Source organism: Mustela nigripes, chromosome 4 (genome assembly GCF_022355385.1).
Source record: "Mustela nigripes isolate SB6536 chromosome 4, MUSNIG.SB6536, whole genome shotgun sequence".
NCBI classification, from domain to species: Eukaryota; Metazoa; Chordata; class Mammalia; order Carnivora; family Mustelidae; genus Mustela; species Mustela nigripes.
The window spans coordinates 152714433-152740901 of NC_081560.1; the positions used below are offsets into that span (position 1 = coordinate 152714433).

General features: G+C 39.1%; 2 protein-coding genes, 1 non-coding gene and 1 pseudogene across 6 annotated transcripts in view; 3 read left to right on the forward strand and 1 right to left on the reverse strand.

The window, feature by feature from the left end:
* LOC132016588 (mitochondrial import inner membrane translocase subunit Tim23) overlaps positions 1-20775 on the forward strand; it is a 32968-nt gene extending 12193 nt beyond the window's left edge. Inside the window, exons 3-7 of the mRNA XM_059398016.1 lie at positions 697-790; positions 1108-1192; positions 5944-6002; positions 7946-8056; positions 18339-20775. Coding sequence (XP_059253999.1) covers positions 697-790; positions 1108-1192; positions 5944-6002; positions 7946-8056; positions 18339-18454 — 465 coding nt within the window. The 3' untranslated portion in view covers positions 18455-20775. The remainder of the gene's footprint in view (positions 1-696; positions 791-1107; positions 1193-5943; positions 6003-7945; positions 8057-18338) is intronic.
* On the forward strand, positions 4088-4291 carry LOC132017061 (small nucleolar RNA SNORA74). The gene has a single exon (XR_009404141.1). It is a non-coding gene; the product is annotated as a small nucleolar RNA SNORA74 (small nucleolar RNA).
* LOC132015296 (signal peptidase complex subunit 1-like) lies at positions 10055-13968 on the forward strand (annotated as a pseudogene).
* Positions 20776-21144: 369 nt separating the features above from the next.
* The window catches only part of NCOA4 (nuclear receptor coactivator 4), a 62104-nt gene continuing 56779 nt past the window's right edge, over positions 21145-26469 (reverse strand). For 3 of the 4 annotated variants that reach the window (XM_059398012.1, XM_059398014.1, XM_059398015.1), the window contains 6 exons: positions 26008-26116; positions 25376-25465; positions 24678-24824; positions 22372-23379; positions 21607-21747; positions 21145-21233 (listed from right to left, as the gene is read on the reverse strand). In XM_059398012.1, coding sequence (XP_059253995.1) covers positions 21228-21233; positions 21607-21747; positions 22372-23379; positions 24678-24824; positions 25376-25465; positions 26008-26116 — 1501 coding nt within the window. In that variant the 3' untranslated portion in view covers positions 21145-21227. The remainder of the gene's footprint in view (positions 21234-21606; positions 21748-22371; positions 23380-24677; positions 24825-25375; positions 25466-26007; positions 26117-26469) is intronic. The other variant, XM_059398013.1, reaches the window with a different exon arrangement.

Below are 26469 nucleotides of genomic sequence, written 5' to 3' on the forward strand. Positions count from 1 at the left end.
ATAGCCGCTGCCTTTGGCTCAGGTCATGATCTCAGGGTCCTGGGATCGAGTCCCGCATCGGGCTCTCTGCTCAGCAGAGAGCCTGCTTCCTCCTCTTTCTCTCTCTGCCTGCCTCTCTGCCTACTTGTGATCTCTCTCTGTCTAATAAATAAATAAATAAATCTTTAAAAAAAAAAGAAGGTAGTTTTGCCCTTGCATAATTGATCTAATCTGTTATGCTTTTATAGTTTCTGCTCATTTTTTATGATAATAGTAAAATTGTGCTTGATAAATAGTAGCTATAGAATGAGAGTTCTTTTTCCACAGTGGTATCTCAATCGAATAAACCGTTACTTCTCTTACCTTTCCGTTTACCTTTCTCTAGAGCTGGTCTTCCTAAACTCTCTTGCATGTTACATCATATTTATCATTAAGTAGGACAAATTACATACAATTGGTCAAACTTAATTCAAAAGCAAAGTTCTGATGAGAATGCCTCCTAAAAACTAATGAGTGTAACTGTATGTGTAGTTCATTTCACTTCACTTTGATTTAGGTATTGCTGTTGCAGAAAGTTTTAATTTATGCTTGACTAAGTATAGTTGAGGTTTAGTTAATCTCAGGTTTTACTTTTGTTAATTTGACAAATTAAAAAACACTTTTCAAGTACTGGGTTTTGAGGGGAGCTCAGCTTGTTTTTTGTTATTGCCCCTTTAGGATACAGATGAGTTTATTTTACCGACTGGAGCTAATAAGACCCGGGGCAGATTTGAGCTGGCCTTCTTTACCATTGGAGGATGCTGTATGACAGGTGGGTATGATAATTTTTTTCACTGTCCTCAATCCAAGTAGGCAAAAGTTCTTAAAATCAAAAGCAATTCAAGTACTGGTTTCAGGGTTTTAAAAAATCATTATTGAGGGCCACCTGGCTGACTCAGTGGACCATGTGACTCTTGATCTTGGGGTTTTAAGTTCATGTTTCATGTTAGATGTGTAGATTACTTAAAAGTAGAATTTTTAATAATAGTAAATAAGTAAATGATCATTATTTACATTTTTTATTTTTTCCTATTAAATAAAAGTAAAAAAGAATCTGAAGTGCAGTTGTTTTTTACTATGATTCACTAGGGGCTGCATTTGGAGCAATGAATGGTCTACGGCTAGGATTGAAGGAAACCCAGAACATGTCCTGGTCCAAACCGAGAAACGTACAGTAAGTCTTATGTAATCATCTCATGTAGTGGTGTTTGAATATTAACCTCTACTTTGTTGACCTGATGAACACAATCTTGAGATTACACATGTTTAGAGGGTTGACATCCATTTTGATCGATTTTTTTTTTTTTTTTTTTTTAAGATTTTATTTATTTATTTGTCAGAGATAGAGCGCGAGCGAAAGCGAGCACAGGCAGACAGAGTGGAAGACAGAGTCAGAGGGAGAAGCAGGCTCCCCGTGGAGCAAGGAGCCCGATGCGGGACTCGATCCCAGGACGCTGGGATCATGACCTGAGCCGAAGGCAGCTGCTTAACCAACTGAGCCACCCAGGCGTCCCTGATCGATTTTTTTAATTAATCAAAATAAAAGAAACTAAGGAATCAGGTTACTGAGGCTAAGGTTTGTTTTGTTTGTTTTTTTTAAAAAGATTTTATTTATTTATTTAAGTGAGAGTGAAAGATACCACAAGCAGGGAGAAAGGGTAAAGGGAGAATCAGGCTCCCCACTGAGCCAGGAACCCAATGCAGGACCCCAGGATCATGACCTGAGCCGAAGGCAGATGCTTAAACCATTGAGCCAAAATGAGGCTAACATTTTAAAAGGAGTGATTTTTGGTCTGTGTCCCTCAATTAGCTGGTGCTACCCCAACCTAACTTACCTACCTTTTCATTCTGTAGGCCTATATGGGATTCTTTTCAAGTTGTTGAGTTGCTTCATTATTTGGATTGTTCGAGGGCATGCAAAAACCACAGGACTTGGTAGTAAAAAAATAAGCATGTAAGAGTGGTTGCTGGATATGCTGTCATTTGAATTGAACTACTTACTGAGTTCACACCCCGTTTCTGAAAGAAGGCTAAAGAAAGGAAAGTACAGGGCGCCTGGGTGGCTCAGTGGGTTAAGCCGCTGCCTTCAGCTCAGGTCATGATCTCAGGGTCCTGGGATCGAGTCCCGCATCGGGCTCTCTGCTCAGCAGGGAGCCTGCTTCCTCCTCTCTCTCTCTGCCTGCCTCTCTGCCTACTTGTGATCTCTGCCTGTCAAATAAATAAAATCTTTTTAAAAAAAAAAAAAAAAAGAAAGGAAAGTACAGATGTCTTCACCCTGCCTAAGAAATAAACATGACCAGTCCATGTAGATACTCTCTAAATAATTCGATGTTTAGTTTTACATAACTTTATGGCTTCTGGTTTTGCTTTAGGACATATTAAGCTCCATTTTCTTTGTATGTTATTTAGCCAGCAGGTGGCAGCAGGTTTGCTAAATTAGATGTTGGGAATCCTGAAGGCTTGTCAAGTTTCTCATATTCCTGTTAGGATGTAGATCTTGGCTTTACTAAGCCACATCCTTGAATATTTTTACTTTTATATTAATATTTGTCTCTTACTCCGGGGCACCTGGGTGGCACAGTCAGTTAAGTGTCTACCTTCGGCTAAGGTCATGATCCCAGGGCCCTAGGATTGAGCCCCATAATAGGTTCCCTGCTCATGGGGGAGCCTGCTTCTCCTTTTTCCTCTGCCTGCCACTCCCCTGCCTATGCTCTCAGGTGCTTTCACTCTTGTTCTCCCTCTCACTGTCAAATAAGTAAATAAAATCTTTTAAAAATATATTTGTCCCTTATTCTAGTACATTTTATTTTTGACTTTTTTGTGTTATAGAAAATTTTTTTAAATATACCAAAGTAGACAGAATAGTACAGTTTAAGACCCATGAACCATAATCCATCCTCAACAGTCAACCAGGATTGGGACCAATTGTGCTCCCATGTCATGCTTCTCTCCCATACTACTTTAAAGCAAGTCCCTAACATCATATTAAATATGAAAGTGGATGGTCCAGGCACCTGGGTGGCTCAGTCCTTAAGCATTTGCCTTCATCTCAGTTCACGGTCCCAGGGTCCTGAGATCAAGCCCCCTGTTGGGCTCCCTGCTCAGCAGGAAGCCTGCTTCTCCCTCTTCCATTCCCCCTGCTTGTGTTAACCTCTCTCGCTGTCTCTCTTGGTCAAATAAATAAAATCTTAAGGAAAAAAAAAAAGGAAAGAAAGTGGAAGGTCTCCTGGGAAAGATAAATTTTGTTTCTTAAAACAGTGATAGTAATTTTTGGAGAGAGTCAAATTGGTTTGTATTTTTTAGATAAGATTTTTTATTTTTTAAATATATCATTTTATATAACAATTCTGATCTTACTAAATAGGAAGTGTTTAAAATAGGAGACAGCTGGAGCACCTGGGTGGCTCAGTCAGTTAAGTTGCTGCCTTTGGCTCAGTTTATGATCTCAGGGTCCTGGGAATGACCCCTGCTTTGGGCTCCCTGTACAAAGAGGAGTCTACTTCTCCCTACCCACCTCTATCCCTCATCCCCTCTTGTGCTCTCTTGCATTCTCCCTCAAATAAGTAAATAAAGTCTTCGAAAAATAAAATTAATAAAATAGGAGACAGCCTCTAAAAATGGAAAGAAGATAAGATTTGGGGCCAGACAGATCTATGTAGCTTTAAAGCCTAGTTTCATTACTTACTGTTTTGTGATCTTAGGTAAGTTTTTTCTGCTTTCGGCCTTGAAGAGTTATTGAGAGGTGATTAAAGTAATTTAATTAATAAGGGCCCAGTATGTGGAGATGCATTGCCCAGTCATACGCCAAACAATTTCACCAGTTTGCAGTGCTTCCAGCAGTGCATTAATGAAAAGTACTAGTTTTACAAAAGTGTTACATAGGACGATATGCTGAACTTAAAATGTTGGGAAATATGTAACAGAATTAATTAGAAACAATATACTTCATTACTAATATTTTTTAAAAGCCTTTTAGAAATAATACAAATTTTTGTTATTTGGGCATTAATTTAAGTGAGTTTTAATTGCATTAAATAAGTTTTTTCAGTCTTACTGTAATTCCATAATTTCCAGCAGTAGTCAGCTGTCCGGATAGACCCATTCCTGTGATGGTGTTACACTGCTGGGAGAGGAATGTCCTGTCTTCTTCCTCCAGTTGCCTCTGTCACTGTTCTGGTGACAGCTGGCACTGGTGCAAGGCAGAACTGTGCTTCCTTGAGAGTGTGCTGAGCGTTCACTCTGGCCGCTTTGCTCTAGCCTGGGAGCAGACACAGGATGCTTTCTCCATGCATTCTAGTTGGACAGCTTTTCCCTTCTCTTTGAGTATTTCCCTTTAATTCTGCTTTATATTCTACAGTATCCCACGCTTTGATCCCATTTAACATCCAAAGTATATTCTTCCCTAAAAAACTTAATTGTAAGCTAATTTGTCCGTTATAATGGTATTTTTAATGTAAATCAATTACTATAAGCTTTTTTATAAAATACATTCTAGGTTGTCATTCAGAGCCTTTCTATATTTGCCTTATATTTAAAAATAATAAATTTCTTTACTCACTGCCTGAAAATGTTTGAGGTTTAACCTTTATTTATATTTATATAATCATCCTTAATAAATTCTGAGGAGATACTGAGTTAAGAAAATTGGGGGCGCCTCGGTGGCTCAGTGGGTTGGGCCTCTGCCTTCGGCTTGGGTCATGGTCTCAGGGTCCTGGGATCGGGCCCCGGGTCAGGCTCTCTGCTCTGCGGGGAACCTGCCTCCCCGTCTCTGTCTGCCTGCTTCTCTACCTTCTTATGATCTCTCTCTGTCAAATAAATAATCTTAAAAAAAAAAGGAAAGAGGGCGCCTGGGTGGCTCAGTGGGTTAAGCCGCTGCCTTCGGCTCAGGTCATGATCTCAGGGTCCTGGGATCGAGGCCCGCATCGGGCTCTCTGCTCAGCAGGGAGCCTGCTTCCCTCTCTCTCTCTCTGCCTGCCTCTCCATCTACTTGTGATTTCTCTCTGTCAGATAAATAAATAAAATCTTTAAAAAAAAAAAAAAAAAAAAAAGGAAAGAAAAAGAAAACTGGGGGCACCTGGGTGGCTCAGTCGTTAAGTGTCTGCCTTCAGCTCAGGTTATAATCCCGGGGTCCTGGGATCAAGCCCCACATTGGGCTCCCTGCCCGAAGGGGAATCTGTTTCTCCCTTTCCCAGTCCCCCTGCTTGTGTTCCCTCTCTCACTGCCTCTGTCAAATAAGTACAAATCTTAAAAATAAAATTAAATTAATAGAACTTTGGAGGGCACCTGGGTTGCTCAGTTGGTTGGGCATCTGAGTCTTGATTTCAGCTCAGGTCATGATCAAGGTGTCTTGGGATCAAGCTCTGCCTCAGTGGGGTGTCTGCTGCTCTCCATCTCCCTCTGCCCCTCCCCCCTGCTCCTGCTGTCTCTCTAAAATAAGTCAGTAAATCTTTTTAAAAATAACTATGGGCACCTGAGTAGCTCGGCCTGTTAAGCGTCTGCCTTCGGCTAAGGTCATGATCCCAGGGTCCCAGAATCAAGCCCCCATCAGGCTATCTGCCTCTCCCCTTTCTGCTGCTTGTGCTCTCTCTTCCTCTCTCTCTGTGTCTCTCAAATAAATAAATTCTTTTTAAGATTTTTTCCTTTTTTTGACAGAGACACTGAGAGAGGGAACACAAGCAGGGGGAGTGGGAGAGGGAGAAGCTCAGTCCCAGGATCCCAGGATCACGACCCGAGCCAAAGGCAGACACTTAGTGACTGAGTTACCCAAGCGCCACAATAAATAAAATCTTTTAAAAATAAAAATAAATAAAATTAAGAAAACTTTGGCTGTTGGATTAATACATTGTAAATAGCTATGGTTATGATTTTTCACATTAGAGAAATGGTGATTCTAAGCACAAATTCTTTCTCTTTCTGCCCTGGTAGGATTTTGAACATGGTGACTAGGCAAGGGGCACTTTGGTCTAATACTCTAGGTTCTCTGGGTAAGTAGAAATCTCACTTAATAATAAATCATTGATGCGAAGAAAGAATGTATATTTATCATGAACAATTTAATCAAAATTCTGGCCTCAGGATATTAAAAATTTTCGTTAAATCTATTGTAATGAATAGTGTAGATAAATACTTAGGAAAAGACAATGAACAATATAACAAAGTAATACTAATACCATTTCTCAATGTTTTAAAAGTCTTTTTCAATATTACGTACTCTCCTGTCCAAGCAAGTTACCAAATCATGTTTTAAGTAGATAGAAAATCCAGATAATTTAGGTCCAAGTCATATGCCTTTGTATGTTAGGAAAGGTTCAGAGGTTCTGTAGTAAGATATGATTAATTCATCCCTCTTTGTATGTTTTCCTAATAACCCATTCAGCATTCTCTTTACCTCGGAGATTTCCCAGACCTAATTTCCAGAGTTGCAATAGGGCCTTTGTAGATAAGAAAGACGTTTGTAGTTCTAATTAAAGGGTCATTTAGTAGGACTTAGGACCAAAGTATTTCATATTATATTGTTTATGAATGATTGACTCTTTTGATGACTCATGGCTTTTAAAAATTATACTACCTGTGGTGCCTACACTAACAGCTGTGTTTTTGTAAATTAGTTGAAAGTCTGAAAATCTTTTATTGGTGGCAGATTAAGTAAAAGAAAATACAAGCATCTTACTGAAAAAATAGAAGAGGCATCTGTTGTGAGAGAATAATATCCCAGCTTTGCCACAGGATTTAGAAGCAGTACATTTTTCCTAGGAAATGACTGCTTCCATATCCTGTTCATGTCACCTTTGCTCCCACCCCATACAGTGTCACCCTTCTTTATTTCTGTTTGGATGCTTATATACCTAGTCAGCCATCCTGGTCTGTCCAGGGACTGTCTTCGTTTAGCACTGCAGATCTCGTGCTCCAGGAAACTCTCAGTCGTGGGTGAATTGGGATGGCCAGTTGCCTTGTGTGTTCCCAGTGTAATATGATCAATCACAATGTTCTGCTCAAGTTCAGTTTCAGTTAAAGAAGTTGAACTGGTAAGAGCCTTTTATAGAAGTATAAGAACATCACACAGGATTTGTAAGGCAGAGTTTGGTGTAATATTGATGGGTCAAACATGGCATAATTTTGAGAAAATATAAGGAAAAGGATTACTAGGAATCTTTACAGGTGTGGGAGAAAGGTAGTTCTGGGGAACATTTTGTTAAAACTAAATAGTGCTAGTGTTAGTTTTTTACATGGGTTGGAACCTCAGGTGTGGGAGAAAGGTAGTTCTGGGGAACATTTTGTTAAAACTAAATAGTGCTAGTGTTAGTTTTTTACATGGGCTGGAACCATACCTCAATTTTTTTAAGTTAACATTTTTCTTACAGTAGAAACGTATGTGTTTTTGTTTCTAAATCCAAAGTATAGCTATTATGAATAAACTATAAGTGAAGATTAAAAAGATTTCTCCTGGGACTCCCCAGTGGTACTTTTTATAATTAGCTACCATTCATGTTTCTTTGGAAGCCTTCTGAAGAAAGGCTGCTGCTGCTGCTGCTGCTGCTAGAAAGGCTGCTGCTGCTGCTACTGCTTCTTCTTCTTCTTCTTCTTCTTCTTTGGAAGAAAATCCAAAGATTTTCTTTGCATTTCCCAAGTTGTACACACATGTCCCTGCTTTACATGCTAGTGAATGTAGTTTTTCTTGCCTTTTTTTTCCTTTTTTTGAGTATGCAGTATTTCATTATATGGAAAGTCCATTTCTTAGTCTGTGCCCTTTGGTGGGCATTTTATTTGGTGCCAGGCTTTTCCTGTTAAAAATTGTGTGTGTGTGTGTATATAAAGAATATGTATATTCTTTATGTTTACATAATGTCTATAAGATATATTTCTCTAAATATAATTGCTGTACTGACATTTAATCTCTTATTACTGATCAGTTCCATTTTCCCTGTAGCTTTGCTCTATAGTGCATTTGGTGTCATCATTGAGAAAACACGAGGTGCAGAAGATGACCTTAATACCATAGCAGCTGGAACCATGACAGGCATGTTGTATAAATGTACAGGTAGGTACTACTGAATGAAGGCGCTCTCTCTCTCTCAATATACTTTGAAGTATGCTTTAAAAACTAGGTATCCACAGTTTTTAAAGGTTACTTGACACGTTTTTTGCAGTGGAATGGAGTGTTGTCTAAAACCTAATAGTTGTTTTGGGTTTGGGGTTTTATTTTGGTTTTTTTATTTTGATAAAATATACAAAACATAATATTGACCATCTGAACTATTTTTTAAGTGTAAGTTCAGAAATGTTAAGTTAATATATACATTGTGAAATATCACCACCATCTAACTCCAGAAATTCTCTTCATCTTACGAAACTGAAACTCTATAACCATTAAACAGAAACTCCTCATTTTCCCCTTCCTTTAGCCCTTGGCAACCACCGTCCTACTTTCTAACTATAAATCTGAACTCTGAGGTACTTTGTAAGGAAAATCATACAGTATTTGTCTTCTTATGACTGTCTTTTCACATGTAGCATTATATCCTCAAGTTCATCCATGTTGTAGCATCTTCAGTATTTCCTTTTCAAGGCTGAATAAAACTCCATTGTATGTATTTACCCCATTTTGTTTATCTATTCGTCTGTCAGTGGATAGTTGGATTGCTTTCACTTTTGACCACTGTGAATAATGCCTCAATGATGGGCGAACTAAATACAACTCAACTTTGAAAAAATAATCAGAACCCTAAGAGTTGAACCAAAATGACCTGCATGGAGATCAAATATCTCCTCTGGGATGGAAAACAAACTAACATTCACTGACTTATGATTATACTTCTATAAGCACTTACTATAACTTATTTAAAACTTTGAAATGAGGGACGCCTGGGTGGCTCAGTTGGTTAAGCGGCTGCCTTCGGCTCAGGTCATAATCCCAGGATCCTGGGATCGAGTCCCACATCAGGTTCCTTGCTTGGCGGGGAGCCTGCTTCTCCCTCTGCTTCTGCCTGCCTCTCTGCCTGCCTCTCTGTCTGCCTGTGCTCGCTCGCTCTCTCTCCTCTGTCTCTGACAAATAAATAAATAAATAATTTAAAAAAAAAACAAAACTTTGAAATGATAATCATTACACCCCAGTTTAATAGATGAGCACAGTATTAAGATGACCTTTTTTTCAAAGGTCATATAAGTAGGGACAGGCCCAAATTTTTCATCACATTTCTGCATTAAATAGCTTAAACTAGGCACCTGGGTGGCTCAGTGGGTTAAAGCCTCTGCCTTCGGCTCAGGTCATGATCCCAGGGTCCTGGGATCGAGCCCCGCATCGGGCTCTCTGCTCAGTGGGGAGCCTGCTTCCTCCTCTCTCTCTCTCTGCCTGCCTCTCTGCCTACTTGTAACCTCTGTCTGTCAAATAAAATAAATAAAATATTAAAAAAAAATATATATATATATATATTTAAAGACAAGATTTCACATAAAAATCTGGAATTCCAGTTTCTTTTGAATAAATGGAAAACACCAAGCTTACATTATTCACACTGGAAAATGCCTGGGGCTGAGTGGCAGCTGTGTCTGTACTAGTTGGATGGGCACTGAAGTTTTAGCTCATCCCGCTAGTCCCTGTCTTCTTCAGGGCAAGCCACTGTGGCATTTCCTGTGCTGAGGGCAGCCCGGGGTATAAGAATGTACTGGATTATCATCTTGGGACATACTATGTATATTTAAAAGATAGAAAGGAAAAGGCCAAATGATTGATTTTGAAGGAAATGGGAGACCAGCTTTCTGTGTCAAAAACTTCCCTGCAGTAATGGCATTTGTAACACAGTCTGACACACCTGCCACATAAATTATAAAAGAGAAAGGTCTTGGTTCAGTAAAGAAAAAGCAAAGACTATCCCTTAATTCTGTGTCAGGTGACAGTAGATTTCATCTTCCATTGCAATTATGAAGCAGAGGAGAAGTTAATAACTGCTGACTTAGAATTCCAATGTTGACTCATCTTTCCTAGCTGAACAATTTAAATTTAGCTCAACACATCAAAATCAGTCTACAAAGGCAGATCAGTGTGTTTTACTGATTTCTGGTTTAGAGTGAACTTAATAAGACAGCACAGAATTACAAATTTTATATGGCAGAAATACAAATCCAACTTCCAACTTGTACATTCAGGGCTTTGGAGTAGAGTTCAGGCACTCTTGGACTAGAGCCGGCATAAACTCCTAAGGACAGAAGTTACATTTAGGGAATGGCTGATTACTGCCAACCTAAAACATTTCCAATCCCCAGTGTATTTTTTAACAATAGAAACTAAAGTTTTAAAAAGGTTTAAAATTAAAGTAGTATGACTCAACGTAGGTATGGAGCTACTTTAGTGGAAAGAAAGTCATGAGGAAAAATACATGAGAAAATGGATAGTTGTCAGACCAAAAAAGGAATAATTCTGTGGAGGTGATTTTAGTTCATACCTAATACGTGTTTAATGGATCTATGTAAATATTTTCAAAGGGTATGAAAAATTATTTGCTTTTCTGTGGCATATGAAAATCTGTTTAATAATGATCAGTGTTGGGGCTTCTGTGTGGTTCAGGTGTCTGCCCTCAGCTCGGGTCATGATCCCAGGGTCCTGGGATCGAGTCCTGCATTGGGCTGCATGCTCAGTGGGGAGTTTGCTTCTCCCTCTCTGCCCTTCCCCCTACTTGTGTTCTCTCTCTCAAATAATACCTTGAAAAAATAGTAATGACCAGTATTCTACCGAAACATGAACAGCTCTAGTTTCACTATCATTCATAAACTTAAGACTAATGTTTTAAAGGCTTTAAAGGTCATTTATCTGATATCAGGAACAGGGCATCAGAGACCAAAAGATATGGGTACTCCCTGTTCCCTCACAAAAAGTCCCTGCCTATTCATTCTGTGCCTTCCCTAAGAAGGTAGTCTTAGAACAGCAAACTAAATAAAAGTAAAAGGATATACAGAGACATTTCTTCATATTAAGCAAATACTGTCAGAGTTATTGTTAATAGGTATGTGTATCAGTGAATGCCAGGCCTTCAGAATGAAACTGTATGTGCTAAAAGGACTTCCTTAACAACTTCTTTATTTCTATTTCTGGCAGCAGTATTCTTCCCATAAATGAAAATGCACAAAACATATGTAACAGGCAAAGGGCTAGCTGCTATAATATACGAAATATTTTGACAGATCACTTAAACCAGTAATTTAATTAAAAAATGGAGTAGAGTTGACAGAGTGCTTCAGGGAAAAATACAAATCACCACTAAACAGTAGAAGTCATTCAGTTTCACAAGCAACCAGGGTAAAGCAAAATAAGATAAGATAATATTTTTCACCATCTGTTTTTTAAAAAGTGATGGTAGGGGCCCACAGCCATCCCATTGCTCAGCTCTGCGAGCTGCCCCTGGTATCAAATACTGGTGCATGCGGTCCCCGAGTCCCTGCCGCCAGCCTTCTCAGCCAGTCATGTTGGAGCATCTGAGCTCGCTGCCCACACAAATGGATTACGAGGGCCAGAGCTAAACAGATGTTTCAGGGAATTTTTCTTTTTCTGCAATAGTTGGATTTATCTGTAGGTACGTGGCTGAACAGTTTGGGTAGACTGTCTATATAGTTACGGCCGGATTTGCTTTTTCATGTTTCTTGACACTTCCTCCATGGCCCATTTACCGCCGGCACCCCCTCAAGTAGGTTACCTGTTCAAGACTCAGGCTCAGAAGACAAGAAACCAGGGGAAAGGAAAATTAAGAGGCATGCTAAAAATAACTAATTAGGTTTTTCATGATTTAGCTTTACTCTTGCACCTGTTTTCATTTTGTTTGAGAAGAGCTCAGTTTTCATACCCAAAACATGAGCTAAAACCCACTGCTGCTCTTTCAGCACAGCTGCATATAGACTTTGTTCTCTTTATATTTCACTTCCAGCTTTGCTGGCTGTTGATTTATAAATACTTCAGACCTCCTCTTCATAATATTCCTCTGAAATGAGAACAGAAAAAAAAAGTATGCAAAGTTTCTTTCAGGTCTATCAAAATAATGAATAAATGCCTCGTAAATGAAAGTACAATTTAACTGTCAAAAGTTTTATAATTCACTGAGTGGTTAAATTTTTTTAATGTTTGCAATTAAAACTCAGTGCAAGCCTGTGTCTTATAAAAAAAATAAAAATAAAAAATAAAAAGTGATGGTAGGGGGTGCCTGGGTGGGTCAGTCATTAGACGTCTGCCTTGGCTCAGGTCATGATCCCAGGGTCCTGGGATCGAGCCCCGCACCCAGTTCCCTGCTCAACAGGAATCCTGCTTCTCCCTCTCCTATTCCCCCTGCTTGCATTCCCTTTCTCACTGTGTTTCTCTGTCAAATAAATTAAAAAGTGATGATAAGTAGCTGATGGTTACCGACCTGAGGTGGGTTGGGGAGTGGGTGAAACAGCTAAATTGGTGACGGGGAGTGAGGAGTGAACTGGTGATGAGCACCAGGTGATTAAAATAAAAACTTAAAGAAAAAAGTGATGGTAGGTGACACTGCATATTGGCAAAGGTAAACAAGCAACTGGCATTAGTTATTACTGTTTTAAATACGTAGATCCTTTGCTCAGGTAATCTTTCAAGAATTTAACCTACAGCAAACTATGGCATACACCCAAAACTGCTTATACCAATGTGTTTAAGACTGGCTTCGAGGAGAGGGAATATTTGAACAGAGACAGATGAGGAAGCACGTAAGGTGGACATCTGGAAGCAGTGATGTAGGTAAAGCCTAACAGAATGAAGACCCTGAAGTGGTGGTTAAAAGGCAGTGGGGGGGGGGGGGCGCTGGGTGGCTCGGTGGGTTAAGCCTGCCTCTGCTCAGGTCATGATCTCAGGGTCCTGGGTCCTTGGATCAAGCCCCACATGGGGCTCTCTGCTCAGCAGGAAGCCTTCGCCCCGCCCCGCCCCCCGCCTGCCTCTCTGCCTACTTGTGATCTCTCTCTCTCAAATAAATAAATAAAATATTAAAAAAAAAAAAAAAGGCAGTGGGGGAAGGAGAGAGTAGTAGAATCTAGAGATATAAAAGTGGCAAGGGCCCAAATCAGATAGAAGATGGAACTTCATAGGCTACTGTAAAGAATTTGACTTCACTAGGCTTTAAGTTGTACATTCTGAATACAAGCATTTCCATTTACTTGGAAGCCTTGTTTATCATAACAGAGAGGTAAGCTTTCACTGTTGTTCTGGGTACAGGTTACACAGGAGATGTTAGTTAAGTCAGGGTTTATAAATCCTCTAAAACTTAACCTAAGATTCTCAAAGGGATCTGGGCCACCATACCACCACAGGAAAGCAACCACCAAAATGACTAAGAATCTGGTGAAAAAAGGAGTCCAATGAGAACAGTCATTTAGGCAGCCATAAACAGCTGCGATGATGTAAGATCATGTAATAAGTGTTGTCTTGCTTGGGAGAACTGGGAGTGCTGGGAGAGGACTGGTGGAGCGGCCGTGAGGGAAGCCCGAAAGCCCGCTGCTCTGCTGCCCGGAGCCACACGCCCTGCTTCCACTTTTGAACAGAGAGAGCAAAGGAAAAAAAGGCAGGAGACAGCCCCTGTTGTAGAGCTTCAGTCACCTTTGGTTTCCGCCTTTCCTTCATCATCCCCTCATTGCATCATTCATAAGGTTCACCATCCATCACCTGATTTGCCTTTTCTCACAAGTCTAAACTTCCGTAGCAGAACTTTTTCATTGGCCATTTTGATTTTAGGTTTCTACCTTCAGTTTGTCTTATCTGTTCACTATTTCTGGCTTAATCTTCCTCAGGTATGGTTCTAATTCTAGTACTCACTGTCCAAAAACCTTTGATGGTGACATAATGCTTTTCAACTTAAATTTTTCACCCCGGCCTTCCATGCTCTAATCCTATCCTATGTTTTCAGGCTTTTCCCCATAACTTCCTTATATATATCATATGACCAAACACATAAATTTGAAATCCAGTCCATCCATAAGGCACAACTCAACTGTTATTATCCCTTTTAATAGATAGTTTTGTTTTGTTTTGTTTTGTTTTTAATCTATCCTGGAGGCAGTTCAATGTGGTGAAACGACTAAGGGCTTTGGAATCAGACTGGGTTTGACTCGACTACCACTAGATCCCTAAACCACTACATGCAGAGAGGAACTTGTCTGAATTTCACTTTGTTATATGAGGGCAACCTATATTTTCCCCTCACTGACTTGTAAATGGGATAACCTATAGAAAGTAAGTGACTTAAATCCCACCATAAGCACATTTCATATGGTTCTTACAAGGCTTAACACAGTTTTCCTGGTAGGAAGTCAGATAAAATTTCAGATGGAAAAATCAAGAAATAGCAAGGTAGTTGTGTTATTTAAAACCATGGAAGTAAAGAGCGAAGAATGAAAGTAGTTGCCTTTGGGAACTAGGAATTAACAGGATGGTTCGTGTGCCACATTGTGCATCACTAAAATCTTTTAGTACTATTTTGACTTAAAATTATGCCTGTGAACTTGTGAACTACTTTACTAAAATTAAAAAAGTGAGGGCGCCCGAGTGGCTCAGTTGGATAAGGGATTTCTTGAGCTCAAGTCGTGATCCCAGGGTCTTGGGATCGAGTCTCATATTGGGCTTCCTGCTCAGCAGGGAGTCTGCTTCTCCCTCTGACCTTCCTCCTCTCATGCTCTCTCTCATTCTCTCTCTCTCAAATAATTAAGTAAATAATTTTTTAAAAATATTAATAATTAAGTGAGCAAATATCTATTTATCAACATAATAAAAATTAGGCACTGATTGGAAGGGGGAGTGGGGAGTTACTGTTTAATGGATACATAGTTTCAGTTTTGCAACATGAAATTCTCTGGAGATGGTTTGGGGGGGTGGCAGCACAATGCCAATATACTTAATACTATTGAGCTGTACAGTTAAAAATGGTCAATTTTATGTGTCTTTTACCTCAATTTTTAAAATAAATTTAACAAAATTTAAATTTAAATAGTGCAAAAAAAATGTGGATGTATTCTGTAGTAACCATGTGAGTGTGTAGGTTAAGGCTGCGGAGGAGGCCAGCAACTTCTGCTGGCCAGACAGATGCCTATCTGTTTACTGCCTGGAGGCTGAGAACGTGTTTTGTATTTTTAAATACAGTTGACCCTTGAACAACATGAGGTTGAACTGCAGGAGTCAACTTATACATGATTTTTCTTCGTTCAGTATAGTTCTGTTTTTTTTATGATTTTTGTAGTAATCTTTTCTCTAGCTTGCTTTAAGAATGCAGTAAGTAAGAATGCAATAAATAAAGAATAAATAATTGTGAACACACAAAATACGTGTTCATCAATTGTGTATATATTCAGGAAGGCTTCCAGTGAACAGTAGGGTATTAGTTTTTTGGAGTATCAGAAGACGTACATGGATTTTTGACTGTGTGGGACGTTGGCACCCCTAACTCTACACTGTTCAAGGGTCAATTGTAGTTACTTTTTAAGTGGTTATGTAACTATCTACATAATAGCCTTTTGGCCCTGAAAGCCTAAAATGTCTACTTTCTGGCTACTTTAAGAAAAATTTGCTGGTCCCATTTGTAATGTAATTGTCAGTTCAGTATGTTAGTTCTGCCACTAACCAACTCTGTACCCCACAAACAAGGTCCTTTAATAATCTGGGCCTTGTTTTCCTATGTTGAGAAGAGATAATACTTGCCCTTTCTGGAGTAGTTGTGTAAGGACCAAAAGATAGAAGGTAAAACTGAAACACACGTCTTGTGTTTGTTTTCCTTTATACAGATTGACCGTTGGCCTTACTTGGTTACTGGGTACAAAGCAGGAATGTTTGCTAATCAACTTCCTGTGCTTAGTTGGGCATAAATTGGTTACAGAAAGCCTTAAGCCAAGGCCTTCAAACGTTTAACACAACCAGTTGGGAAATGCTGGAATTAATGCAAAGTTAAAACTAAAACATGGGGGGGGCCGCCTGGGTGGCTCAGTGGGTTGGGCGTCTGCCTTTGGCTCAGGTCGTGGTCCCAGGGTGCTGGGATCGAGCCCTGCATCGGGCTCTCTGCTCAGTGGGGAGCCTGCTTCCTCCTCTCTCTCTGCCTACCTCTCTGCCTCCTTGTGATCTCTCTCTGTCCAATAACAATTAAAATCTTTAAAAAAAAAAAAAAACTAAAACATGGGTTATGATAAGAGGCTGCCCTTGAATCAGGATCAGCTGTGCTGATCAAGGTAAATCAAATGCTGCCTGTGTGTCTGCTTGCTGGAAATAAGTGTTTTCTAACCTTCAAAAAAGAGTTTCTTTCATTTTGGTCAAAATAAAAAGCATTCTAGGGGATAAATTGTTCTCAAGGGACAGTTAATATGCCAGTGGTGTCCCCAAGATCTTAGTCTTGCAGTTCCCGGTTTCATTATGTTACCCCAGTGCCTCTTCTCAGGGAGGCTTGCTATTTGATAGCCTAAAACTAATGTGAAAATCCTTCTAAAAAGGTTGAGCAGGAACTACATGTTTGGGACACTCAAAGCAAAGGACCAATTGGAACAGGTTACAGCTATTTCCAAACCAGAGGGTAGTGTTCAGAGCCCTGTGGATCTGTAATCGACCTGGGGGAGTTAGTCTAAAGTTGAGTGTTTGGTCCCAGGAAAACATCTGCAAACCTAGTGTGCTTTCATTTACTAGCCCTCCATCATTTTTCTGCTAATAAACAGCAGTGAGGCCACCTTTCCTTTTTTTTGTGTTGACTCAGAATGGGGGACTGTATGCTTGTAACCTCCTTGTTCAAAGAACCCTCATTACAGTGTTGTAGCATTTATTCTCCTGTGCTTCAGAGTTTTGTTTTTCCATTTTAGTAATTGGTCTAATTATAGTTCACCTTCAGCCAGCCCCTAAAACTTTTTATTGACTTACTAGTCAAAGATATGAGGTAGATCATTACTAAATTGGGCAGGTTGTTTTAAGTTAGCCCGTTGAGTGTACATTTTTCAACTGCAAATTCAGATGCCATACCCAGTCTAAATATAGCAAGATGATACAAAGAGATGATGTGAGCTTCAAGGAGAGATCTTCCATTGAATTTTTTGTTTCTGATTCCCTCCCACATATTTGACAGCTGTTTTTAGATGATGCCTGCAGTTTGTTTCAGTGTGTTTAAGAGAGATAATTAGGGCACTTCATGGTGGAAACCTACATAGGTCAGCTATCATACATCTTCAGACTGGAGAGGCTCCTGGAGGGGTTGGCCTTTTAATCTATCAGTTGAAGGCATCTGGCAGAACATTCATTGCAGAAACGGTTAGTCTGAAGTGTTGTAACTTGGCAGTGTCACTGAATTTCACAGAATTTACTGGCTCATAGCCAAAGGACCTCTGGTAAGGTAATCACTGAACCACAGTTCCATTCAACCTTTGCCTTCCTAACACATGACTTGGAATGAACAATCCATAAGTATAGCATAGGCTACCTTAAGTTTATGTTATCCACTTGTTTGTAAAACTGTAAGAGAGCATTAGGTTATTTCTTAAAAGCTTATTTGGGTACCCCCTAGCCCTCATGTTAACTTGGGTTGGTTTTCAGGCAATGATTAAAGCATTGTTTTTATATTTCATTTCAAGTGAAATATATATTGCTAATCTTTTTTCACATGAAAAACTATCGTTATGCAAAAATAGTTCTAAGTCTAATCCTTCAGTGTTTTTCAGTGAATGTGATGATGCTAAGTGCCTCATTGCTCATGAGCTGTCGAAGACTGTGATGCGTCAGTGTAGGAGTGGGGGTGGCGGTGGCAGGTGGTGCTTTCTCATTACTTAACTCAAAGCTTGATATAGCCATCTTATCACCACTACTTCTTGAGTCTTCAGAGTTAACAGAAGACCTGTCCAGAGTCCAAAGTTTGTTAATATTTCTTCCCAAAGAGGGTGTCACCTTGTTTATATTACAGCCTTAAATCAACTGGCAATGCCTATGAGGTTCTAAACAGTAGGACTAGGAGGAGATTATTGATCTGTTTGGGACTTCAATAATAGGCATAAGATCTTGTCTGAAGTGTTATAGGAACAAGTAAGATTGAGAAAAATCAAATTACTAATGCTTATTATCTTACCTATAATTATGAATTAAAAGTAAATGGGAAAGGTTGTGAATGAGAATACAGTATATGTAGTAACCAAGTGATTTAAGGGAATTTCTCACTTGAAAGGTCTTGGTTTCTTATATTACTTTAGGACTTTTATTGTTTGAGGTGGAATATTTATAAACATGAATTGTGTGTCTCAATTTCATGATAACGTTACTTAATCCTTTGATGCCAGGACACTGTATAATACAAGGCTGTTCCCCCTGTTCTGTTTTCCAGGTGGTCTTCGAGGGGTAGCACGAGGTGGTCTAGCAGGACTAACGCTTACCAGCCTCTATGCACTGTATAATAACTGGGAGCACATGAAAGGCTCCTTACTCCAACAGTCACTCTGAAGATTTTGCCACCTTAGGAGTGGAGGACACTTTAGTAGTCATCCCAATCAATTTTTATGTCAGTCTGGAGTTACTCTTTCTTCCTACAATTAGTTTCAAAAATTGGAGATTCCAGTTTGCTGTGGTGAAGATCATGGATGGTTGACCAGGACTGGCATTCCTTCTACCCAGAGTTGAAGCCAGAACCCTCTGGAGGCTGAGTAATGTGGTTCTCCCCTACTCCCTGAACTGGAAAACTGCTTACTCACAGAATTCAGGTCATGATTGTTAATACGGTATCACCACATTTGTTTATTTAATGATCTGAAACTGTAATGTTGCCTTGTATTCCCAATAAAAGGTGAAAATAGAACCAAAGTGTAAACATAAGGTGAGTCTCCATTTAAAAGCATTTTTCTGGGTATACAGTGAAAGTTACTCTTAGCATTTTTGTCTGCCCAGACTCGGCCAATACATGTTTTCTTGGTTGTGCTGAAATGAAGGGCTTCTTGGCACCATTAACAGCTAGGTTACAATTTTTCTTTAACAGAGTTGACACAAAACTCCCTCAAGATACTTGAGATTAACCATTATGCCCTTAGAGTAGTGTTGTTAGTCTGTCCAACCATCATGCTTAACTCTACTCATTGAGTCGTCATCTCATGGAGGGTAATTAGAAACATAATCAGAGGAAAGGGACAAGCTACAAGGGTTTAAGGTGGTCTTGGGAAAGCTAAGGGAGGTAAGGGCAAGGTACTTAATTTCTGAGTTTGTTTTCTCACCTATGAAATAAAGTTAAATAAAACTGCACTGCAGGTTATACATATATGTAATACTAAACAACTGGTGATTATTATGAAGGGAAAGAGGAAAAGTAGGGCCTTTGGCATGCACCTACTAAGGAGTCTTGATAGGAAAGCTCTGAACCTTAGCTAAAGGCCTCTAGTTCTTTTTAAAAATGAGTTTAATATATTTCATAAAAAGCAGGTTAAAAATTAGAATAGCAGGTCTGAAGTCTGCAGGAAAAGACTCAAAATGAAGTTAGTAATATACCTTTTACTAATTTAAGATTCATAAAATATATTGATATATAAGTGAATATAAAAACAATTTATGTTCAAGTTTCTAAGCTGTACTCCTACCCAAGGATTAACGTGGTAGAACATTTTGTGACAAGGTAGTCTTACAAATACACACAACAACTATGGCTGTTAATGCTTTTAATGGAGTGGGTACAAAATGCATCAATGCAAAAGAATGTTTTACATATTCATTAGCATGGTGATGAATGTAAAATTAGAAATACATCCTTAAACCTCAAAAAACTACGAAGTTTCCTGCAACCTAAGATAATGGAAAAGGCTCCTTAAATTTTTACCTGCCATCTTTATTAATAAAGTTCTAAGTGGTATGGGTGGGGGGCAAAAAAAAAAATAGAAGGTTCTTTTCTGCTGTGGTTCAAGAAGTCTAATGAAGCTGTATGGCAAGGACTGTGGGACTATGAAGTTTCCCCAGAAGGGTTTTTAAACCATATCACAAACCTGGAAAGTATTAACAATAACACAGAGGCAAGCTGAGTGGCTTAATAGTTTAAAAGCCTGGAAAGCAGCTATGTATCTCACCTTAGAGAATTTAAAAACATTATAAATCGCATTTCCTACAGAGAAACCTTTTAAAGCATGGACATGACTTTTAAGGATACTGAGAAGACATCAAGTTTTCATAAAGCTTCAGTAAACACCCCCAAGGCACAAGTGTTCAAAATGGCCTGTTCACTAAAATGTCACTGCATTCTAATACTTTCAGAGGTATAGATTTGCTATGCTTGCAGTGAGAGGACATTTAATTTATTCCTAGTTAAAAGCACCAGGTGTCAAGCTCAGCTTCCCCTTACACAGGATGCACCAATAACCCTTAGGATAGCAAATAGTTCAAGTAGTAAATTTCCAACATGTCTTGCCTTTTGTTCTTTGATTGATTAGTCAGCACTAGGGCTCTCTGACCTGTAGTTCAGAATATTTTGAAAGTGGCTAGGACTACCCTAAATACAGTCTTGAAGCAATAATGGAGCTCTTTTAGAGCTCACTAGATACTTTAATAATATTTAGAAAAGGGAAAAAGACAAAATTTTGCAGTAGCTGAATCTTTCAAAAGAGAAAAATAATGTAGAATCGGACATGTAAGTTAAAATGTTTTGTAATTAATGTCCAAAATGGCCAAGATTGTTAACACACATTTTGGTAAGAAAAAAAAAAAATCACTACATTGGCAAGGTTAACTATTTGTGTGAAATACACTATATATTAAACAGAAGAATCATTTCCACCACCAATGGAAGAAAACCCACAGCAAGGGAAGCATCTAAAGGAGGACAATCAAAAGTTTAGGGAAGCTTACTAGGCTTTCCAATACATCAACACGCCTTGATTATACAACTATTTCATTTTAAAAACTACAGTGTTTTAGTGTACTTCTAGTAACAATCCAATCTAAGGAGCTGTAGAGGCTTATGAAAAAGACCTATCCACCAAGATGCTATTTCTAGTGTAGGGCTGAGTTAATACTTCTGTAAGAAGGAACTGAATCACCTTAGCATCAACAAACAGCCTTTTTCTTTTACACAGTAACTCATAATTTGATGACTTATTTCTCTTCACTAGCTAAAAATTAGACAGGAAAGGAACTAAGCTGACTGGTCAGACCCAGAAACACAATGATTTGGTAAGCCACACAGTCACTCGGCCCATGGATGTGTAAATTTGCAGAAAAGCTGTTTGATTCGTGTTCCACTCTTTCACATCTATAAAGAAAAGTTCAAAGATTAGAGTCACTTCACTATAGGATAAAAGCACATCTCTCCCACAGCCTTCCTTAGAGCTGATTTATTTCTAAATAGGCTGATAAAATCCACACAGGCTCTGAAAATTCCCAACAGTTTTATCATCTTGAAGGGTCACTTTCAAGTATGTCCGAGTTATTTCATAAAGCAAGTTCAACTGAAATACCTGAAAAACTGTTATGATCCCCACCCCCACCCCAGCCACTCTCACTTGCCTAGCATACATGCCATTAACAGGAATATAGTTCAATGGGTCCTGTTAATTCCCAGTGAAGACAAAACATTTACGAACAGCTAAAATCTCGCTTTTTTAACACTAATGGAATGTACACACCTGTAGAGGAGTTCGATATAACCACTTTTCTTTGTCAACTTTAAGCTGCATACAGGCAAAGAGGTCACAAACTGCTGGGAGGCCGTAACGGTCTTGGGGAAAGTTATGTTCCTCCTGTAGGGGTGAGTTAAGTAATACTTCCTGCAAGAAGACAATAAGGGTGCGTTGCTACATGACAGCTGGGAGGCAAGAGACCCAACCTAACTCATCTTCCAAACAGTGTAGTGTCTGTAAGGAATATTTTGCGATGTTGTAATAATGTTGTAAATGTTGGCCATTCTAATAAGCAAGAGCAATGGTACAACAGTTTATGGCTTTTCCCTAAACAGCCAATAACAGTCTGGGTTTTGTTTTGTTTTCCTTTTATTGTTTCCTGCAGGATGGGAATTGGGGGTCTGGAAAATACACCAAAATTTCAGTGTGAATCACTAATCTTCCATCAAAATTAATAGGCCAAATAACATTTAACATATTTAAGGATCTGGCCCTTTTACAAGATTCATGACTAAAGTATAAATCAGGGCCCCTGGGTGGCTCAGATGGTTAAGCATCTGCTTTCAGCTCAGGTCGTGATCCCAGGGTCCTAGGATCGAGCACCACAACAGGCTCTCTGCCCCAAGGGAAGCCTGCTTTCCCTCTCCCACTTCCCCTGCTTGTGTTCCTGTTCTCACTCTCTGTCAAGTAAAATTTTCCTTTTTAAAAGAAAAAAAAAAGTACAAATCTACTAACTATAGATCAAAGGGTGTTATTTTGATGTGTGCTCACCTTGGCCTTCTTTCGAAGTAGCCACTTGTCTTCTCTTGAAGTTAACTGGCTGAGGTTTCCCATTTTCTTTCCTGGCAAGACCCAGTCAGCTGTGTTTAAGGGACACCACGAAGTGGCCGCCGGGTTCATAAGCTTTTGCTTGCCAGCTCTATCTTCAATACTAGGCACTTCTTTGGGACAACCTTCTTTGCATGAGGGTGTGATGAGCCACTCTGACAAAGGACTGTTCCTTATGACTTGGAAGGAATCAGCAATTCTAGAAGGAGCCACTGCCTTTGACATCTTAGCTTGTGTTGCCTCTTTTCTGGAAGGACAGAGCCACATACTCAGGGAATCTGTACACTTCTCAGGCTCAGGATTTGGTTCCACAGGCATACCATTTTTGTCTTTTCCTTCTTTCTTCAGAAGCCATTTACACAGAGCTTCCTTCTCACAGTTCTCATCACACACACACTCTGCAAAGCTTGTACAGGGCTCGTTGGCCTTGCATACCTCCTCTACTTTATATGGGTCCTGATGGTTCTGAACAAGCCAATCCTCTGTAATCAGGCTCAGAGTAGACAAGGGTTTCTTGGCCTCAGAATGGTCATTCAGGCACTTCAGATTGCCTAGGTTTTCGATCTCTACACCCTTGGGCTGGTTGCCCCGACAATTGGTACAGGAATCGGGCTTGACAAGCCAATCATTCACACTGTAGGGCTCCTGGAACACGTGCAACAGGAGCTTCAACTTCTCACTGGTTTCACAGCTGCCATTCCCAGGCTTCTCCAGGGATTCCTGAGGAGTCACCAGCCAATCAGAAAGGTCCATCTCATCTTGATCAAGAAGGTCCAGGTCTCCAACCTTTTCAATTTCAACAGAGTAAGAACTGGTGGTAGAATGGCTGTTACACTTTTGGGAAGTTGGTTTTTCAGGAACCTCTTGTTGCTGACTCTTGTAGAGCCAGTTTTCTAAGCCCTTTACGTTGCCCCAGACATTACTGAAGAAATTGCAGGCTCTGGCAGAAGTCTACACAAGAAGTACACAGTATTAGTTCAAAAGAACATTATGGCTGCTTTGGAATTCAATGATAAGAGTTCTATCTGCACATTTATTACACTGCCCAGTGTTTCTAAATTTACATAGATAAGGCCAAGAGACACAGGATTTCTCTACTGCAATATTTACATACGTGAATAACAAAAAAAAAAAATAATTTTCTGCAGTTTTAAAAAAAGTAAAAAAAATAGTAAAGATAAAGTAGGAAAGAGTACTTGTAGCATATTTGATAGAAAAGAGTCTGGCAGTTCTACATAATAAATCTTTATGAATAGGGCGCCTGGAGGGCTCAGTGGGTTAAGCCTCTGCCTTCGGCTCAGGTCATGATCTCAGGGTTCTGAGATGGAGTCCCACATCAGGTTCTCTGCTCAGCAGGAAGCCTGCTTCCCCTCTCTCTCTGCCTACTTGTGATCTCTCCCTCTCTGTCAAATAAATAAAATATTTTTTAAAAAAATCTTTATGAATAAAGAAGACAAAAATGAACAAAGGATATGATTAGGCAACTCATCCAGGAAGGCTAATAAACATGAAAAATATTCAACCTCCATAAGCAAAGAAACTTCAAAACAAGTAAAATTGTTACTTTTGTATCAAATTTGGAGAAAAAAGGAACTTATAAATATGACTGTCACTATTCAAGAAGTTTCAGGGAAGGAAGCACCCTCAATATTCTGCTGCGTGTTCTTCTGAATATAAATTGGTACCAACTTCCTGGAAAGTCAAACTGGCAATATGTATCCAAAGTCTTGAAGGGTATGCAGAATTATAATCTAGAAATGCAATTTCTAGGATTTTACTAATCAAGAATGTGCACAAACGAACTCCTGGCTGTTTAGGGGAACTCTGTTTATACCTAGAAAACTAGAGTTTAAGTTAGAGCCAATCAATAAAATATTATATGCTATTAAGGATTTTATGAAAGAAATTAAAGAGAAACATCTTTGTGCTCTCTTAGTGGAAAAAATCCAGTCAAAACAGGATTTACAGAATCATGTTTCTGAAGTATATGTACACATAGAAAAATGGAAGTATATAAACAAGTGTTACAGTAATTAGCTCTGAATTTTGGGATTATGAGTTTGTATTTCCTTATGGTTCCGTTTTCTAAGCTTTCTATCTGTAGTGAAGAGGTATTACTGTTGTAATAAAGAGTTGTAAAAATATTTTCAGCTTAGAACTAAAAAACAAAGACATAAACCATAAGTGAAAAACTAAAACCATCTACTACTACTGCATCTACCTCAGAAACAATAAAGGCAGCAACACACCTGACTGTTCTCCAAGGTCTGCTTTTGGGTGAGCCAGTCCTGGAGGTTGGTGCTGGGGATGTAAGGAGCCTGACGACCACTGGCAGGTTTGCTTCCAAGGAGCCAGTCACTGAGAGAGACAGCCGTGGTGCTGGATGCTGACTTCTGCTAATCACATAATACTCTGCTGCTTAACAAGGCAATGCCAAATGCCATGGAAGGTTCACCAGAAAAGCAGGAGATCCACACTTTCTAATTTTGGCTTCCCACTGACCCCGCACATATCACATGACTTCCCTAACCCTCCATCTTAACGATTATAAAATTGTTGGAGAAAAACAAGAAGTATAGCTCATCATCTCCAGGGTTGCTCTCAATTCAAAATATCTAGCATTCCTATTCACATTGCCTTAAGAATTATAAAGAGAAGGTTCCCTAAGAGAGAACTACCCCAATCAGAGAGCTAATGATAATATGTCTTATGAACTAATTGACAACAATTGCCTTTTTCTCGTAACACCTATAAAATCTCTAAATTTCTATCTGACATTCAGTCTCAAAGGGAGTGTTTAATTGCATAAATTAACTCATTTCCACTGGTGCCATTTTGCAAATAAATGGTACCAAAAAGTAAATAAATAAAAGTGATTTACTCAAAAGCCAAAAGACAAATAAGCCAAGTAATAACTTAGTTACCAGAAACAAAAATGACATTTTACCTGTTCTGGCAATGGGATATAACCTCTTTTCTCCAGGAAAGGCCCAATATTCGATGAATTAGCGTGAGCAATCAGGTGCTCAGGAATTTGCTATAAAATGAAAGGAAATTAATCACATTTATTAACGTTATGCTTTCATCCCAAAAAGGTGAAACTGTAATTCCTCAATTTCAAAAGTAATAAGCAAAGCATTATCATTTCACGAGAATATTCTTTACACTAAATTCAATGCCCTACACAAGTAGTTATGAAATCTGAGAATTCTCTACTACATAACTCACTATACAAGAGAATTCTTCACCAGAACTGGTAGTATTACCGCTTTTACAAGACTCAAATGAGACCGTTTGGTTTTTTATTTTAAAGACCATTCAAGTCATAGATTTTATAAGAAAAATGTCAAAAGTTATGTAAAAGGATACAAGATGAATTCTGGAGATTTTAAGTGAGTCAGTTCCACATTCCAAGAACTACCAGCCTAATGCTCTATCAACTTAATCAGAACATGAAACTTCTGAAGCATAGCAAATGCTCAAGAAAGCCACTATTCATAGCAAAAATTTTCAAGACCATCTGTGAGTCCACAGATCTGAGAAGTGCTCTATGAATTATCAGAGATCAACACTACTCACAATGGTCTTGAGGGATCCAAACGTGGTGATGGCCTGACGCAGAGCAGTTGTGTCTGCTTCAAACAGCAGGACAGTCGAATCTTCGGGTTTGAGGGTCAAATTGCCCAGTCTGGAGAAAAAATAAAATCTATTTTTAAGGAATAATGATTTTAATCTAAAACAAAAGCCAAAGTGTGAATGATTTGAAATGACTGTACTTTACTTTTCTAAGAAACTCATCAAAGGCAGATGACTTCACTATGTACCATCAGGTATAATATTAAGTATATAAAGTCAGATGATCTTATCACAGGAAAAGAGAAGTCAGGTTAAATCCAAGATATACAATAAGACACAAAATTGACTTGTTTTTTAAATACATCGAAGTTGGGGCAGCTGGGTGCTTCCGTTGGTCAACCATCTGCCTCAGGCTCAGGTTATAATTGGGGCTTTCAGAATCAAACCCCATATCAGGCTCCCTGC